Raw genomic sequence first — 16,897 nt, 5'->3', positions numbered from 1 at the left:
TGGTAGAGTCTTCTAAAGCACTTTATAGGAGAGATAAATATAAATAAAACTATTAGCTTATTATAATCATTTAAAAATACATGGTTGTAGTTGTAATTATATAAAAATTTTATTCCTTTTTGTGTAGTTTAAAATTTTTTTTAATTAAAAAAAAAAGGTTTTTTTGGGGATCCCTGGGTGGCTCAGCGGCTTTAGCACCTGCCTTTGGCCCTGGGCGTGATCCTGGGGTTCTGGGATCAAGTCCCACATGGGGCTCTCTGCATGGAGCCTGCTTCTCCCTCTGCCTGTGTCTCTGCCTCTCTCTTTCTCTGTCTCTCTCTCTCTCTCTCATAAACAGATGAATAAAATCTTAAAAAAAAAACCTTTTTTTTTTTTTTTTTGAGTAGACTCCACACTGGGTGGGTTTTGAACTCACAACCCTGAGATCAAGACCTGAGCTGAGAACAAGAGTCAGATGTTTAATGAGCTGAGCTGAGCCACCTAGGCATACCTCTTTTCTTTTCTTTTCTTTTCTTTTCTTTTCTTTTCTTTTCTTTCTTTCTTTTCTTTTCTTTTCTTTCTTTTCTTTTTCTTTTCTTTTCTTTCTTTCTTTCTTTCTCTTCTCTTCTCTTCTCTTCTCTTCTCTTCTCTTCTTTTCTTTCTTTTCTCTTCTCTTCTCTTCTCTTCTCTTCTCTTCTCTTTTCTTTTTTTAGTTTTACATTTTAATAACATTGTTAACGTACAGTTCTGTTTGAAGTGTAGAATATAGTGATTGAACAATTCTGTGCATTACTCAGTGCTCGTCACAATAAGTGTACTCTTTAATCTCCATCACCTGTTTCACCTATTTGCTACCCATCTCCCTTCTGGTAACCATCAGTTTGTTCTCTGTAGATAAGAATCTGTTTACTGGTTTTTCTTTTTTTTTTTCCTTTGCTCTTAAATACACTAATGGGGGCAGCCCCGGTGGCTCAGGGGTTTAGCGCCACCCTCAGCATGATCCTGGAGGCCTGGGATCCAGTCCTACATCGAGCTCCCTGCATGGAGCCTGCTTCTCTCTCTCTCTCTCTCTCTCTCTCTCTCATGAATTAAAAAAAAAAAAAAAGAAATGGATTTCTGTATATTGATTTTGTATCCTGCAACTTTACTGAATTCATTTATCAGTTCTGGTAGTTTTTGAAGGAGTCTTTGGGTTTTCTATATATAGTATCATGTCATCTGCAAATAGTAAAAGTTTTATTTCTTTTTACTGATTTGGTTGCCTTTTATTCCTTTTTCTTGTCTGATTGCTGAGGCTATGACTTCCAGTACTTTGTTGAATAAAAATGGGGAGAGTGGGCATCCTTGTCTTGCTCTTAGGGGGAAAGCACTCAGTTTTTCACTGTTGAGTATGATGTTAGCTGTGGGCTTTTCGATATTTGGCCTTTGTTATGGTGAGATAGTTCATATGGTTTTTATTCTTTTTCTAATGGATGTAATGTGTCACGATTGATTTGCAAATATTGAGCCCCACCCTTGCATCCCAGGAATAAATCCCACTTGATTGTCATGATTTTTGTAATGTGTTGTTGGATTGGATTTGGCTTGATAATATTTTGTTGAGGATTTACATCTGTATTCATCAGAGATACTGGCCTGTAGTTCTCTTTTTTTGTGTATCTTTATTTGGTTTTGTTATCAGGGTAGTGCAAGACTCATAGAATGAATTTGGAAATTTTCCTTTTCTTCTATTTTTTTGAATAGTTTGAGGAGAATGCATATTAACTCTTCATTGAATATTTGCTATAATTCACCTGTGAAGACTTCTGGTCCTGGACTTTTATTTGCTGGAAGTTTTTTGAAAACTAATTTAATTTCATTGCTAGTATTCAGTCTGTTCATATATTCTGTTTCTTTCTGATTCAGTTTTGGGAGGTTATATATTTCTGAGAATTTACCCATTTCTTTTAGATTGTCCAATTTGTTGGCATATAATTTTTCATAATATCCTTTTATATCCCATGTATTTCTGTGATGTTGGTTGTTATTTCTCCTCTTTCGTTTATGATTTTGTTTTAGTCCTCTCTCTCATTCTCTCACTCTCTCTTTTTTTTTTTTGATGAGTCTGACTAAAGGTTTTTTTTTTTTTTTTTTTTTTTTTTGACTAAAAGTTTATCAGTTTAAAGAACCAGCTGCTCGTTTCACTGGTGTGTTATATTGTTATTTTTAGTTTTTATTTCATTTATTTCTGCTCTAATCTCTATTCCTTCCTTCTACTGGTTTTGGGTTTTTGCTCTTTTTCTTTTTTTTTATTTTTAAAGACTTTATTTATTTATTCTTGAAAGACGGAGAAAGAGAGGGGTAGAGACATACTCAGAGGGAGAAGCAGGCTCCATGCAGGGAGCCTGATGTGGGACTCCATCCCGGATCATGCCCTAAGCCGAAGGCAGGTGTGCTTACTGCTGAGCCATCCAGGCGTCCCTTTTGTTCTTTTTCTAGCTCATTTAGGTGTAAGTTTAGGTTGTGTATTTGAGATTTTTATTACTTCTTGAGGTAGGCGTATTTTGCTGTAAACTTCCCCCTCAGAACCACTTTTGCTGCTTTCCCAAGATTTTTGGTTATTGTATTTTTGTCTCCGTATAATTTTAAATTTTCTCTTTGATTTTTGGGTTGACCCATTCATTGTTTGGTAGCATGTTAAATCTCCCTGTATTTGTGTTGTTTCCAGTTTTTTTTCTTGGGGTTGATTTCTAGCGTCATAGTCTTGTGGTCAAGAAAAGATGCATGGAATGACTTCGATTTTTTTGAATTCTATTAAGACTTGTTTTGTTGCCTAATATGCGATCTGGAGAATGCCCTGTTGTGCACTTGAGAAGAACGTGTATTCTACTGTGTAGGGATGGGGATCCCTGGGTGGCGCAGCGGGTTAGCGCCTGCCTTTGGCCCAGGGCGTGATCCTGGAGACCCGGGATCGAATCCCACATCGGTCTCTCGGTGCATGGAGCCTGCTTCTCCCTCTGCCTGTGTCTCTGCCTCTCTCTCTCTCTCTCTATCATAAATAAATTAAAAAAAAAATCTGTGTAGGGATGGAATGTTCTTTTTTTTTTTAATTTTATTTATTTATGAAAGATGCAGAGAGAGAGAGGCAGAGACACAGGCAGAGGGAGAAGCAGGATCCATGCAGGGAGCCCGATGTGGGACTCCATCCTGGGACCCCAATGTGGGACTCCATCCTGGGACACCAGGATCATGTCTTGGGCCAAGGCAGATGCCCAACCAATGAGCCACCCAGGCATCCCCTGGAATGTTCTGAATATATCTGTTAAATCCATCTAGTCCAATGTGTCATTCAAAGCCACTGTATCCTTGTTGATTTTCTATTTGGATTTAAGTGGGATGTTAAAGTCCCCCACTGTTACTGTATTACTGTTGATTATTTCCTTTATGTTTGTTATTAACTGCTTAAAATATTTGGATGCTCCTGTGTTGGGTGCATTTCTTTTTGTATTTAAGATAATTACGCAAACTTTTTTCATTGTTAAGTGTTCTTTATAAATACCCGTTTATATTTCTTCTCTATACTGACCATTACAAAAAAAAAAGTCTATTCTAACACCCAAAGATAAGTGATGTTAACATTTTGGTGTAAAATTACAGTCCTTCTATGAATATATATGAATGCATAAGAGTTTTTAGAATTAAGATTGAGATTATAATTTTTTATTTATCATGGGTATTTGGTTATATCATTGAATATTTTTCTGGTTTCATTTTTTTTTTTTTTTTTTTAAGATTTATTTACTCATGAGAGACAGAGAGAGAGAGGCAGAGACACAAGCAGAGAGAGAAGCAGGCTCCATGCAGGGAGCCTGACGTGGGACTGGATCCTGCCTCTTCAGGATCAGGCCCTGGGCTGAAGGTGGCGCTAAACTGCTGAGTCACCTGCGTTGCCCTGGTTTCGTTTTTAATGGCTTTACATTAGTATTTCATTGAGTGAATATATTGTGATTAATTTACTTATTCTTCTGTTAGAATAAGCATTTTGTAAATAAAATTTTTTCCATATATAGGATTACTTTAGTATTTCCAGAAGTAGAATTTGAAGCAAGTACTGTGGATATTTATAAAGCTCTGAAATCATATTTTTGGAAAAGTTTTTAATTGCAAACTGGTTTCCTTCTGTTTTTTCCTCTTTATTGAGTTACATAAAGGAAGTGCAAATTGGTTTTGGTATTAGCCTTTGCACAGATGGCAATTAAAGAATGTAATAACTCCTTTGTTGCTTTAAGTTTCCCAAAGGCAATCTGAAGTGTTAACACTACTATCCACTTTTAGTAATATGCATGGTTAATGGAAAGATTATAGGATTTCATTTCACAAAACAAGAAAATCTGGATTGGTAAATGTCAAATTTTGTAATTAAAAGTTTATAGAAGGAAATTTTATTAAATTTTATTTTAGGCAGTCTTTCATAAAAAACTCTGTTCAGAAGTTGGGCTTGATAATATATTTACATTAATCTTTCCTTTCATTTTGGATTTAAGTATTCTTTGTAGATCTCATCATTATTGCCCTATTTTCTAAATTGTGAATTGCACGGTATCTTTGCTTTCAAAGAAGTAACCCTTCTGTTATGTGTTTGTTCTTCTCAGATATCAGTAGCTAAATTCGGCATAATTTTATAATTTGTATCTTATTTATGTCTTATCCTTTTTAGAGGGAATATGATGTATAGATTCTTTTTTTTTTAAACCTATATTTTATTTGGCATTTATTCCTATTTTTTTTTAAAGCAAATGATGCTTTAGTTCCAAATTAGTTAAGAATGTGTAACTTGATCAGGAATGGTTTTGGTCACATAATTTTATCTAGAAAGGACTGCAAAATTTAAAAATTTCTTTTATTGAGAATAATTGGAGCGTTAGTACATTGTAGATCTTACAACTATAATCGTGTTTTTATATTTATAATATATACTAAATCATATTAAAATGATATACTGAGTATATTTATTCTTATTTCTTTATGCCTCATTTTAAAGTATTGGGCCTTTGGGCTCATGATATTTTTACATCATTGGGTAGTGGATATTATTTTAGGGAGTGAGTTTGTTTAAACACTTGAGCTAAAGTGTTTTTCTCTCTTTTTCACAGTTGTGTGGAATTCGACTTGAATGTAAACAATATTGTTGGAATAAGAAACACATTCCTTCTCAGAACTTATGCATACCGTAAGTTATTTCCAAATAATTGTCATCTTCTCTATATCTTTCATTCTTTATTCTTTTTTAAAGGTGTTTGTAATAAATACTGACATCTGTTTAATTATGTTTATGTATAGTATCTCATTTTATTATATGTATAATATATTGCTACACTAAAATTATATACTACCAGAGTTATAGGTCAATAAAACAAATTTTAATAATTGATAATTTTAAAAGGTGATTAAGATACCTTTTAAAAGTAAGGCATATTTATGGTGAACATAATATTTAATAAACAGGGAGGCAATACTCTTTGTTGGAGTTGGGAAATGATATAAACTTTCAAAGAAACAATAATTTCTTATCATTTTTAAGTTTTAATTTTACTTTCAGTTGAAAATCGAGTTCGTCCGTTAGTACTGGTGATTAAGAAGTGGGCGAGTCACCATGAAATAAATGATGCCAGTCGTGGTACTTTAAGCAGCTATAGTCTTGTATTGATGGTTTTGCACTATTTACAAAGTAAGTATTTTGGGTTTTTCCCAATTTTTAAAGTGAAAACACAGTTAAACTTCATTATGATGTCTTCTCTCTTGACTATCTTCAAACAGTATTATTTTAAAAAGTTCTTTTTAAGACCTATAAAACCATATTTCTTAATTCATTGCTCTGAACAAATGTTTTAGAAATATTACTCCCCGGGGGCACCTGGGTGGCTCAATCCATTAAGCATCCAACTTTTGATTTTGGCTCAGATCATGCTCTCAGGATCATGGGATCAAGCGCCTGCACTGGGCTCTGTGCTGGGCTGGGCATAGTGCCTGCTTAAGATTTTTCTCTCTCCGTCTGACTGTAAACTCCCCGCCACCTCCAAAAGAAGAAATGTTATTTTCTGGAAAACATAAGGAAGTTTCACTGTGTTTTTTATTTTATGACAGTTTTTCAGTATTAACTTTTGAATTCAAAGAACTTTTACTGCTGTATTGTGGACCCATTATGTTGAGGCACATGCATGTTCAGAAGGTCTATAAAAATAAGCTCAAGCACCATTCATCATGTTTTTTTAATTTTTCACTTGAGGCAGGATTTTCTTTTTGGTCAAAGAAGTTTTTATTCCTTGTGAACAGGCATGGAGAATGGGCAGAAGACTTCATGTTAATATAATAGACCCTTTATCAGGATGTCTAGGGTCTGATCTGTTCTGGGTTAATGTTATGTCCATAGTTTAGGAAGCAAATATAACATAGTGATATTTATGTCCATACCCTTTGGCTCAGTGTGATTTGGTGATTCCATTTCTAGGAATTTATCCCAAGGTAATCAGGGATGCATGCACGGATTTATATAAGGCTGATTTTCATGGTGTTTGTTAAAATAATAGAAGATTAGAAATCTAAATTTATAAGAATGGGGGAATAATTGAAATAATTATAATGTTAGCCACTAAAAATGATGCCCTAATATTTAATGATATTAAGAAAATACCCATGATATACTCTAATATATGTGATACCAATTTTAAGAATAGTTTCTATTAGAGTTTATATATATTCATATGTATACAAATATTGAAATGTTATGTCAGAAATTTATCAATTATTTAGATTTAGTCAAATGTACTTTTTAAGTCACAACTGAAACTAAAAAATGAATAGACACTAGTTGTGATTTAAAAATTAGATTTGACTACAGCATTTAACATATATGAACGTCCATAATATATGCTCTTTCCTTCCATTTTTATGGATTACATTTGATTGTCGTCTTTAGAGAAAGTGTACTTTAGGGGTGCCTGGGTGGCTCCGTCTGTTAAGCATCAGACTCTTGATTTCAGCTCAGGTCATGATCTCTGGATCCTGCAATTTAGCCCCAAGTCAGGCTCTCTGCTTGGCAGGGAGTCTGCTTGAGATTTTTGCCTTCTCCCTCTTGTCCTTGCCCCTCTCCTCTCAAATAAATAAATCTTGGGGGAAAAAATATACTTTAATTACAGGTGCCCCAAGGTGGTTTGGCAAGCAAGTTGAAAGTTCAGACATTAGTATTTTACCAGTGTTAAGAAATCATGTTAAAATTTTGTTTAGATTTTGTTAAAGGTTTTTTACTTTTGACAAAGCAGTCCCATTTACTGAGATAGTTTGTAATTAATGGCACTCTAATCACTGTTTCTAGGTCTTTGTTAAAGGACCTCAACTATGCAGAACTAAAGAATAACTGAATTATTTGGCAAATTTTAAGAAGCTACCCCTCACTAGAAGAAATTAGGTTGAAATAAGTAGCTGTATTTTTTTCATCATGCAAGAGTCTGCAAGGTGTATTGAGCAGTTCCAGTCACGCCAGAGTGAAGTAGTAGTTGTGATTTTGGCCAAGCTATTCTATCTCTCTGATCTTAATATTCTTACTTATAACAGGAATAGTTGGATTAGGTGGACCTTTAAGTTTCATTTAATTTCTTAAATGTTTTTAATATCTTTTTTTGCCATGAATAGAGAAAGGAAACAGACTTCTGTATGTAGAAAGGTTGAAAAAGATGAAAACATTTCCTATGATGAATTTCAACAGTAATAGACTACATTTGCTTGAAAGTGACTGAGGAAAGTATGACGGGCAAAAACTCAATGACAAGAATTTTTAATGACAATCTAAGGTTAATAATAAAAAGGCAAAAGTATCAACTGGCTAGAGATAATAATACAAACGAAATATTCATAGACTATTTACCATGTTACCAGACCTGGAACTATCTCAGGCATTTTAAAATTACTCTTGAATTCTCAGAATTGTTGCTTAGTGCTGTTGAAGATCTATTTTTAGTTGAATTTTTGATGGATCAGAATGGAATGTTTATATGTATAAATTTATGGGGGCTTGACCAGAAAGCTCTCATCTGAAACGTAAGCAAAGTAAAATCTTAGAGAGTAGTTATTCTGAAGGCGTTATCGATTGATCAGATGCTGCAATCTAAGTTTTATTTTGCTTTTGAGAAATTTAGAAGTTTTAAGTCCAGAATTTTGAAGAAAAAATAGATGTTACAGCCAGATTCTTCCTGAATGTATGTTGCTTTGGGTAAAATAAACATTTGCAAAACCAGTGAAGGCTTTGAGGTTACTATGAGGATAGTGTTAATAAATAACTGCCATACTATACCAGTTGCTTTTTTTTTTCTTTAAAATTTTATTTATTTATTCACGAGGGAGAGAGAGGGAGAGAGAGAGAGGCAGAGACACAGGCAGAGGAGAAGCAGGCTCCATGTAGGGAGCCTGACGTGGGACTCGATTCCGGGTCTCCAGGATCACGCCCTGGGCAGAAGGCAGGTGCTAAACAGCTGAGCCACCCAGGGATCCCAGACCGGGAGAATCTTAAGCAGGCTCCATACTCAGCATGGAGCTTCATGTGGTGCTTGATCCCACAACCTTGAGATCATGAACTGAGCTGAAATCAACTGACTCAGCCACCCAGATGCCCCTCAAATTGTTTAGTTCTAAAGGCTCTTTGTCTATTGAAAGACCCTAATGCAATGGTTGGTATTTGTTTCTCTCTTCTAGCATTCCAGTTACTATTCTAGAGTGAGAAAATTTTTTTTCTAATTCTCTATAACCTTTTCTTCATTTTTAAAATTTTACTTTATTAGGAGTTTTCAGTGAGAAAGGAATTCAGGTTTTTAAATAAGTAAACTCACTTCTCATAAGATTTTCCAGTTTGACTTCTGTATTATAGCAAAAATTATTAGTCATTAAAAATATTATATGAATATAAAGACTTTTAGGATTAAAATAACTGGGGCTTGAGTTTATTTGTAGGATCTTCTAGAATTTTGAGCATTTGAATGACTCTGGGAAAAATATTTTTACTTCCTAAGAGTGGTTCCGGTAAGTAAGGAGTTTTTCCCTCAGTCACACACTGAACATTCAAGAGTATCATGGAATTTTATTTTATTCCAATTTCAACTTGGATATGAGGCATGATACAGAAGAGAGATATAAATACTATGGGATAGAAATGTATACATTTATAGTCACAGTTGGAGATAAGTTGGTAATAATGATTGGTTTTGTGTACCTAATGTATTCTAGAAGTCATTTAAAAAGGTTTTTGCTATGTTGCAAATTAAAGATAATGGTTACTGAGTTTACTTAATTATATATAATGTATCTCTAATTCTTAAAAAATACGTAGTTTATCATACAGTATTATATTTGGTCTTTAATCTTAAATCTTGAAAAATACATTACTTGTATCCTACCGTACTCAAGATACTGTATTTTTTTTATTGTGAATATTAAGCATTTTGCTTTTCATTTTATTCCCTTTATACTATAATGTGGAATTACTGTTAATGCATTTAATGACGTTGGATTTTGGTAAAGCTATTGAAGAATGAAGAATGACAATTAAAAAAGTAATCTATGAAGATAATGATTCCTTTATATGAAATTTTTATTTTTTTATAGCCAATTGTGGTATAAATATCCTGATTTATATTTCTAAACTTGTTGAGGCCTTCTTTATAAAAATTTGTGAAGATGAAGATTGTTTTTCAGTTTTTTCCCCAGTAGATCAGTTTCCTAAAACTGAGAAATTAAAAATAAAGGGGGCAGTTATGATACAGATGTTGTTCTTTCATGATACAATATCATTGGACTGTATTTAAAATTTTTCTTTTTAGTAGCTACATCCATCTTAACAGTGTCCATTCAATATCTGTAGAACAATCCTTGTCTTGCTTATTTCGTGTTTGTGTCTGATGTTGGACCAAATGATGTGTGTCCATTGATGGCCTATTTTTCTAAAACCATGTTTAAAGAACATTGGTTTATATAGAAGCATACATAGTTTATTAACAAACCTTAAGTTATCAACTTAGATATATTTGAAATTTAAATTTTTAGGGATCAGAATTAATTCACAAAATATACAGAAACTGTTGAATTTAAGCAGAAACCCTTATAGTCTTATACTTGGGGTGTAGCTTACAAATTATTGTTTTGTAAAATGAATTATGTGAATCACGGAAGCTTTAAACTTTTTTTTTTATAGCCCTACCTGAACCCATCCTTCCATCCATCCAAAAAATTTACCCAGTAAGTGTTTCTTATAAATTATTATAATACATATTATGACAAGTATATGTGGAACTATTATATGCAGTATTAATGTGAATATAAAAGGTGTAATAGTTACCTTCTAACTATATGATAACATTTTTTATACAGGCTGAGGCATTGGCCACCAGCACATTAAAAATACTTCACATACTTTTTTGGAAGACTGTGATATTTTATTTGGTTATTGTCAGACAGTCTGGTCATTTATGTTAATGGTAGAATTTTTTGCATGATGCTCATGATTATCCCAAATAGGAATTAAATATGCTCAATTGGTCAAGGCCCAGTTAAACTCATTCTAGTTTTCTTCATGCTATTTTCAATTATAGTTTTATAGCATTTTTCTAGTTAGTAACTCAGAAGTTTTTCATCCCAATGTATGTATACTTTGAAAGCAGGGGAAAAAATTAAAAAGTTGAACAATTGGATAATCATTTTATCTTTCATTTGATTTCACCAAGTCATACCCAAAAGAAGTAACATCAGTATGCTCCTTGTGTGCATAATATTAAGACTCCTGAAGTTGATTGGAAACATTAAAGAAGTGAAGTGTGCTTAGTAGGAAAAGTTTGGTATGTACTCAGTTTGAGTTTAGAGAAACGTAGGTCATGTACATACTCGCAATCTATATACTATTTACTATTATTTATTTTCCAGTTTTTTGTGTTCTTTTTTCCAGAATTCTGTTTTCTTGTTTTATAGTCCTACTGTTTCTGTTTTCCTTCATAGTCATCCTTATTCCTGGTTATTTGGAAATATGTAACTATCTGTTTAGATTGTTTAACCTTCTGAAACCATATAATTTTTTACCTGTTTTATAAACTTAAAAAAGAGCTGTTTTCTAAACTTACTAAATAGTTGCAAAACACAGTATCTGGCTTGAGTGATCAATTTTCAAAGGACATACTTTGTATCATACAAAATGTGAATCTACTTGACTGGAGTCTAAATTAAATATAGCTTAATTTTTGATAATGGAGAAGAACTGATGTTCTGTTTTTGAACATGGGTTGTTATTGTAATGCACACATGCAAGATGCTGGGTAATAAAAGAATCATTGTGATAGAGTTTTCTTGTAATGAGGACCCACCAGTTTGTGGTGGATCATGTGGTAAAGACACCATCTATAAGAATCTTCTGGAATCTGGATATCCTGTGTTTCTCATTTTAAAAACTAATTTCTACTGTTATGAAGAACTATTGTAATGAATTTCAGTTATTGCTAGGGATCAGTATTTATGCTTTCATAAACATTATGAAAATGAAAGCATCAGAAGGTATAGAAATAAAAGTAACTTGAACTTTTGGCCTTAACCTTGCATAGTTTTCTCCCTCCAATAAAGTATTGACTCTTTAGCTTATACTGAAAGGTCAAAGATGATGACTGGGTGTTTACTGTTTCATTTTTTTGTCCCAACTTTTTTGTTCTTTAAGACCTAGGTTTCAGTATAGAAAGAGCTGTGTATATTTTTCACATACAAAGCATCTACTGGTTAAACTTATCCTTTAGTCTCTTCTGTATGGAACAGATTCTTCTACAGAAATCTCAGTTAAAACCCTGTGCTACATGAGCTCTTTTTTACTAATATAAAACACTAATGAAATCTCAGTTTAATGCACTATGCTGGAGAACAGAATAGACCTACTGCTTTTATTATTGGATACCCAGGTTCTTAACTAGTATATCTTAATTTAAAGAGCCTCATTTTTTACTTCTCTTTCACGTTTCTAATTACTGGCTTTCCCCCATGACAGAGTTTTGACTTCTCTTTACATACACCATCTTCACCCTACACTCTCCACCCGTTTTGGTAATAATCTTATTTCTGTACCTGTAATAAGGAGCTAGATTAATACTTGGAGTTCAGCTCCAAGTCCTTAAAAATACAAATAGCAAGACCTGCTAGATTTAAGAATGTCTTAATTTGCTTTCAGGTGTGGTTACATTATCATAAATATTTAAAGTACATTATCTTTAAGGTTGATGCTTACATGGTTAAGGACTTACTGTCCACTCTAACAAGATTTTAAATTTTATCTGAAATCTGTAAGGTGATTTATCAGTAGAGTGCTTTTCTCAGTGGTCCATCAAATGGAACAAACAAATCAGCTTATTTAGTATCTACTTTTATGTCTGTACTCTATAAATTTTATATACAGCATCCATCCTTAATCCTAAACAAGTAAACTTCTATAGTATTATTATCCTTGATTCACAGATGAAGAAACTAAGTCTTAGGAATGTTATATTACTCATTTAAGCTGTACAGTCACAAATTATGGATCCAGAAACTGATATTTTTTCTCTTTTTCTGTGCTAAGAAAGACAAAATGATAGTAGTATTCAGTAATATATCATTTGTGTATATCTGATTGTTTCTATACAGATAAACTATTCTTTATGAAAAACATGTATATGACAGAATTTCAGCTTGTATAAATAAGTTTGAGAATGACTTAAAACTTTATAGTAACAAAAAAAACTTTGTTATTTTACAAAGGAACAAGGTTCTTTTAAATTTTGAGCTTCTCTAATATAGTTAAACAGAATTTTAAAAGTAGGATAAAAACTTTGGAATAGAATAACATGTTAAATGTATTATGCTTTTTTAAAGTTATTTTCATATTTTCTCAAACTTATGGTAATATATTTATTTTAAAAATGGGTTTGGTGTTTTAATTCAGTTAGGAATACTAAATTAGGCAAGAAAAGGATGAAAGACTATAACCGTGTCTCTGTTTTTAAAGCTGTATCTTAATATAGTATAGTTTTATTACTACTTAATTCTTATTGATTTAAAAAGGCAACATGAGTCATAGAGGACAGAATATTTAGTATGGAGTTAAACAAGGAAATTGAGAAAATTCACATATAGAAACTCAGGGTAAGCTTATGGAGGGGATCTTTATTTTAATGCAAGCATATTATGAGATTTACCTACATTTAGAAGACAACTTATATTTGTTTCTTTCTCTAATGGTATCTTCATATTCCAGAATGCCATTTTTATAGTTATGAGATTAGAAATTCTGAGAATGTAGAATTCCTCTGTGCAGTTGTATATTGAAAATATATTAAATTTTACATATATGCATATGTATACACATATAGCAACTTTTTTCAATTTTAAAATGCATATAATATGTTGAAGGATTTTAGTTATGTAAAACAGGCTATAAATGAATACCTTTAAAAAGAGAAATTTAAAAATTTTGGTGAAGTCTGTTTTGATAAGAAACATTTTCTTAAATTTGATACTACTTAAATTTTAAAAGTTATAAGGAAGTTAATTTTGAAATACATTATTTCAGTAGGTAACCATCCTGCATTGTATGAATTGTAGTTCTAACGATAATGATGCCTGGCATATACTAAATAATATATAGGGAATTCTGTTGCTGCTGTGCTTTACATACATTGTATCATTTAATTCATATTACCTGTTCTATGAGTACTGTTATTTTTCTTATATTGTAGATGAAGAAGCTGAACCTTTGGAGAGCTAAGTACTTTGATTAAATTCATATGGCTAATAGTTTCAAAGTTAGATCTGACTCCCAAGCTCATGCTCTTAACCACTTCATCATAGTATTTCTTTATGATACTTATGTTGATTTCAAAACTTTAAACTTTTTACTAAAAGCAGATATAATTTAAAGGAAATTTAATGATCGTGTCTTTAACATGTTATCACCAATTAGTGGTAATCTACATACAACTAGGAAAGCTTGGTAGAACTTCAATATCATTTAGGTCTTTCTCTCTTCAGGCAGAACTCTGCTTAAGTACTCTATATCAGTTATCTTTTTCTTTGAGACCTTACTCAGTGTTTATATCCAGGTTCTAATAATTCATATTGTTAGAATAGTATATAACTTAAATTTCTTTGTTTGCCTGGAGGTAGAAAACAGTCATCCTTCATTTAAGTCATGTATCTTTTTTTTTTTTTTAGTATATTTTTTATTTGTTTAGAGAGAGAGAGCATGCATCCACACATGTACACATGGGGAGAGAGGCAGATGGAGAGGGAGAGAATCTCAAGTAGACTCTGAGCTGAGTGTGGAGCCTGATGCCAGGAGTCTGCTTCCCCTCTCTCTCTCCTTCCATCTCTCATGCTGCTCACCCACTCCCTATTTATAAAGGAAATAAAATAAAATCTTTAAAAAAATAGATTAGGGAATAAATTTATTGAGAGAGATAGAGAGCACGTGTGTGCAAGCAGGGGGGGGGGTGGAGAGAGAGGGAGGGAGAAAATCTCAAGTAGACTCTATGCTGAGCACAGAGCCTGACCTCATGACCCTGAGATCATGACCTGAGCCAAAATCAAGAGTCAGCATCCAACTGATTGAGCTACCCAGGTACCTCTAAGGCTTGTATCTTTTTAAAAGAACAGTTACCAAGTAAAGGTTTAGCCAGCCCAGTTTATTCCAGAAAATGCTTACTTAATTGTCCAAATTTTGAAGGTAAGATATTATGGCACAGTCTCAGAAAATAATGGAATTTGGCACAAGATGTTTTTGCCATTTTTGGTAGGCAATTATTATTTTTTTAGATTTTATTTATTCATTCATGAGAGACAGAGAGAGAGGCAGAGATATAGGCAAAGGGAGAAGCTCCCCTGTGGGGAGCCTGATGCAGGAGTCGATCCCAGGACCCTGGTATCATATACCCTGAGCCGAAGGCAGACACCCAACATCTAAGCCACCCAGGTGTCCTTTGATAGGCAATTACACAAACAAAAAAGTGAAGCTTTTCAGATGTTTATTGAGGGGTTGCCCATTAAATTTTTCTTAACTTGGCGTTGATTGAAGGAAGATGTGTAGCTTCAAAACTGTTAGCAAATATCAATTGGAAAATGTTTTTAGGAATTATGTCATTACAGATTTGGTTATTAGAGGCTCCAAATAAGATACAACCTTAAAAAGTAATAAAGATGTCTTCTTCATATTAAAAACAAGTAGCAGTTAGTATTGATAATACCTTCCCCAAATGCTTTGAAAATTAGATGTTACATTGTATCAGTTAAATTGGTTTTCCATGGATTTAGGTTGTAATTCCTTTGGCTTTTGGATTGGTCTTTATGTGTTTTCTAATATGTTAGCTTAAATTCTTCCCACCCATATCCTGTCCTAAGTAACACATATTATTCTTAAATATGTATGCATGGGAGAACTCCCTTTAAAAAAAAAATTCTTTGATGAAATTTTTCTTAAGCAGAGGAGTTTTCTGTAATGTTAATGATTATAAAAAATGGGGATTTTTGATGGTTAAATGCAATTTTTATTTGTAGTGTCTTTTGAACCCTAAATTTTTTTTTTTTTTTTTTTTTTTTTTAGTTTAGATTTCTCATTCAGTTTTCCCCTAGTATGTATGACATGGCCCTTTTTGTATGACTATAAAAAAGAATAGTGGAGCTAAGAGGAGACTGGTCAAATTGTTGGTCCAAAAACATTTCACTATTTTAGTAGAGTAGGTATCAAAACTCTTCAGTGTTAATCTACAGTTGCTAATCGTTTCTTTTAATTATTGAACAAAATAAAAATTTTTAAAGTTTCAGTTTTAAACTTAAGGTAAGAAGATGATTTTTATTTCAGCATCAGTTCATAAACTGAATGCTTACTGTGCTATATCATAGACGACAAAATTAGTAAGCTTTCAGAGCTGAATCTATTCAACAGTGACCCATTTTTCTTTTCCTTTTCATTTGAATTTAGGTTCTACATTTTTGTTTAGCCAGAAAATAAGATTGAAATTCTACTATTTAAAATACTGTCCTAAGTCCAGTTTTACACTTAGCAAGTAAAAGACAAAGGGTAGTAGAGGCAGTACCTTTGCCTCTTCCGTCTGCCTTCAGTCTTTATTATAAATTGAGACTTCTTTCCTAACTCCCCCTAGTCTTAGAGACAAATTAGATTTGTCTAAATCTAGGAGACTACTTGAGTCTCCTAAAGTAATACTAAATCTGCTAGAAGTATAAGGGAAAGACCCAGTTTAGGAGTGCCAGCTTTACAAACTGTGGTTGGAATAGAATTGTCTTCTGAGAGAAAAGTAATCACTTCTTGGTATTTAAAAATTATGGATAGGGGCGCCTGGGTGGCTCAGCGTTTGAGTGTCTGCCTTTGGCTTGGGGCATGATCCCAGGATCTGGAGTCGAGTCCCACATTGGGCTCCCTGCATGAAGCCTGCTTCTCCCTCTGCCTGCATCTCTGCCTCTCTCTCTCTCTGTGTCTCTCATGAATAAATAAATAAAATCTTTTAAAAAATTATGGATAGAATTGTAGGTAATAGGACAAGGGAGAGCATTTTTTATTTTCTTGCTCCTTTATTTTTACTAATGATTTTTGAGGATTACCTTTAAATAGATGCACTACTATGCTTCTCTGTATTACAACTTAGTTGTTTGGGGAGCCTCTGTTTTTTAAAGTTGGATTACTAATTGAATTGGTATCCATAAATGCAAGGTTAATTTGTTAGGTGTTTGGGAACCTTAAGAAGAACTGTCATGCCTTACCTAGTTGCTTTATTTATTTATTTTTAAATTTATTTATTCATGAGAGAGAGAGAGAGAGAGGCAGAGACACAGGCAGAGGGAGAAGCAGGCTCCATGCAGGGAGCCCGACGTGGGACTCGAT

The 16,897-nt window shown here is 33.0% G+C and overlaps 1 protein-coding gene across 3 annotated transcripts in view; it reads left to right on the top strand.

The window, feature by feature from the left end:
- Positions 1 to 16,897, top strand: part of TENT2 (terminal nucleotidyltransferase 2) — a 62,692-nt gene that overhangs the window by 27,326 nt on the left and 18,469 nt on the right. For all 3 annotated transcript variants that reach the window (XM_025437093.3, XM_025437092.3, XM_049108338.1), the window contains exons 9-11: positions 5,112 to 5,188; positions 5,558 to 5,686; positions 10,196 to 10,239. In XM_025437093.3, coding sequence (XP_025292878.1) covers positions 5,112 to 5,188; positions 5,558 to 5,686; positions 10,196 to 10,239 — 250 coding nt within the window. The remainder of the gene's footprint in view (positions 1 to 5,111; positions 5,189 to 5,557; positions 5,687 to 10,195; positions 10,240 to 16,897) is intronic.

Source organism: Canis lupus, chromosome 3 (genome assembly GCF_003254725.2).
Source record: "Canis lupus dingo isolate Sandy chromosome 3, ASM325472v2, whole genome shotgun sequence".
Lineage (NCBI taxonomy): Eukaryota > Metazoa > Chordata > Mammalia > Carnivora > Canidae > Canis > Canis lupus.
Note: the sequence above shows the minus strand (reverse complement) of the source record. Positions and strands in the feature narration are given on the sequence as shown.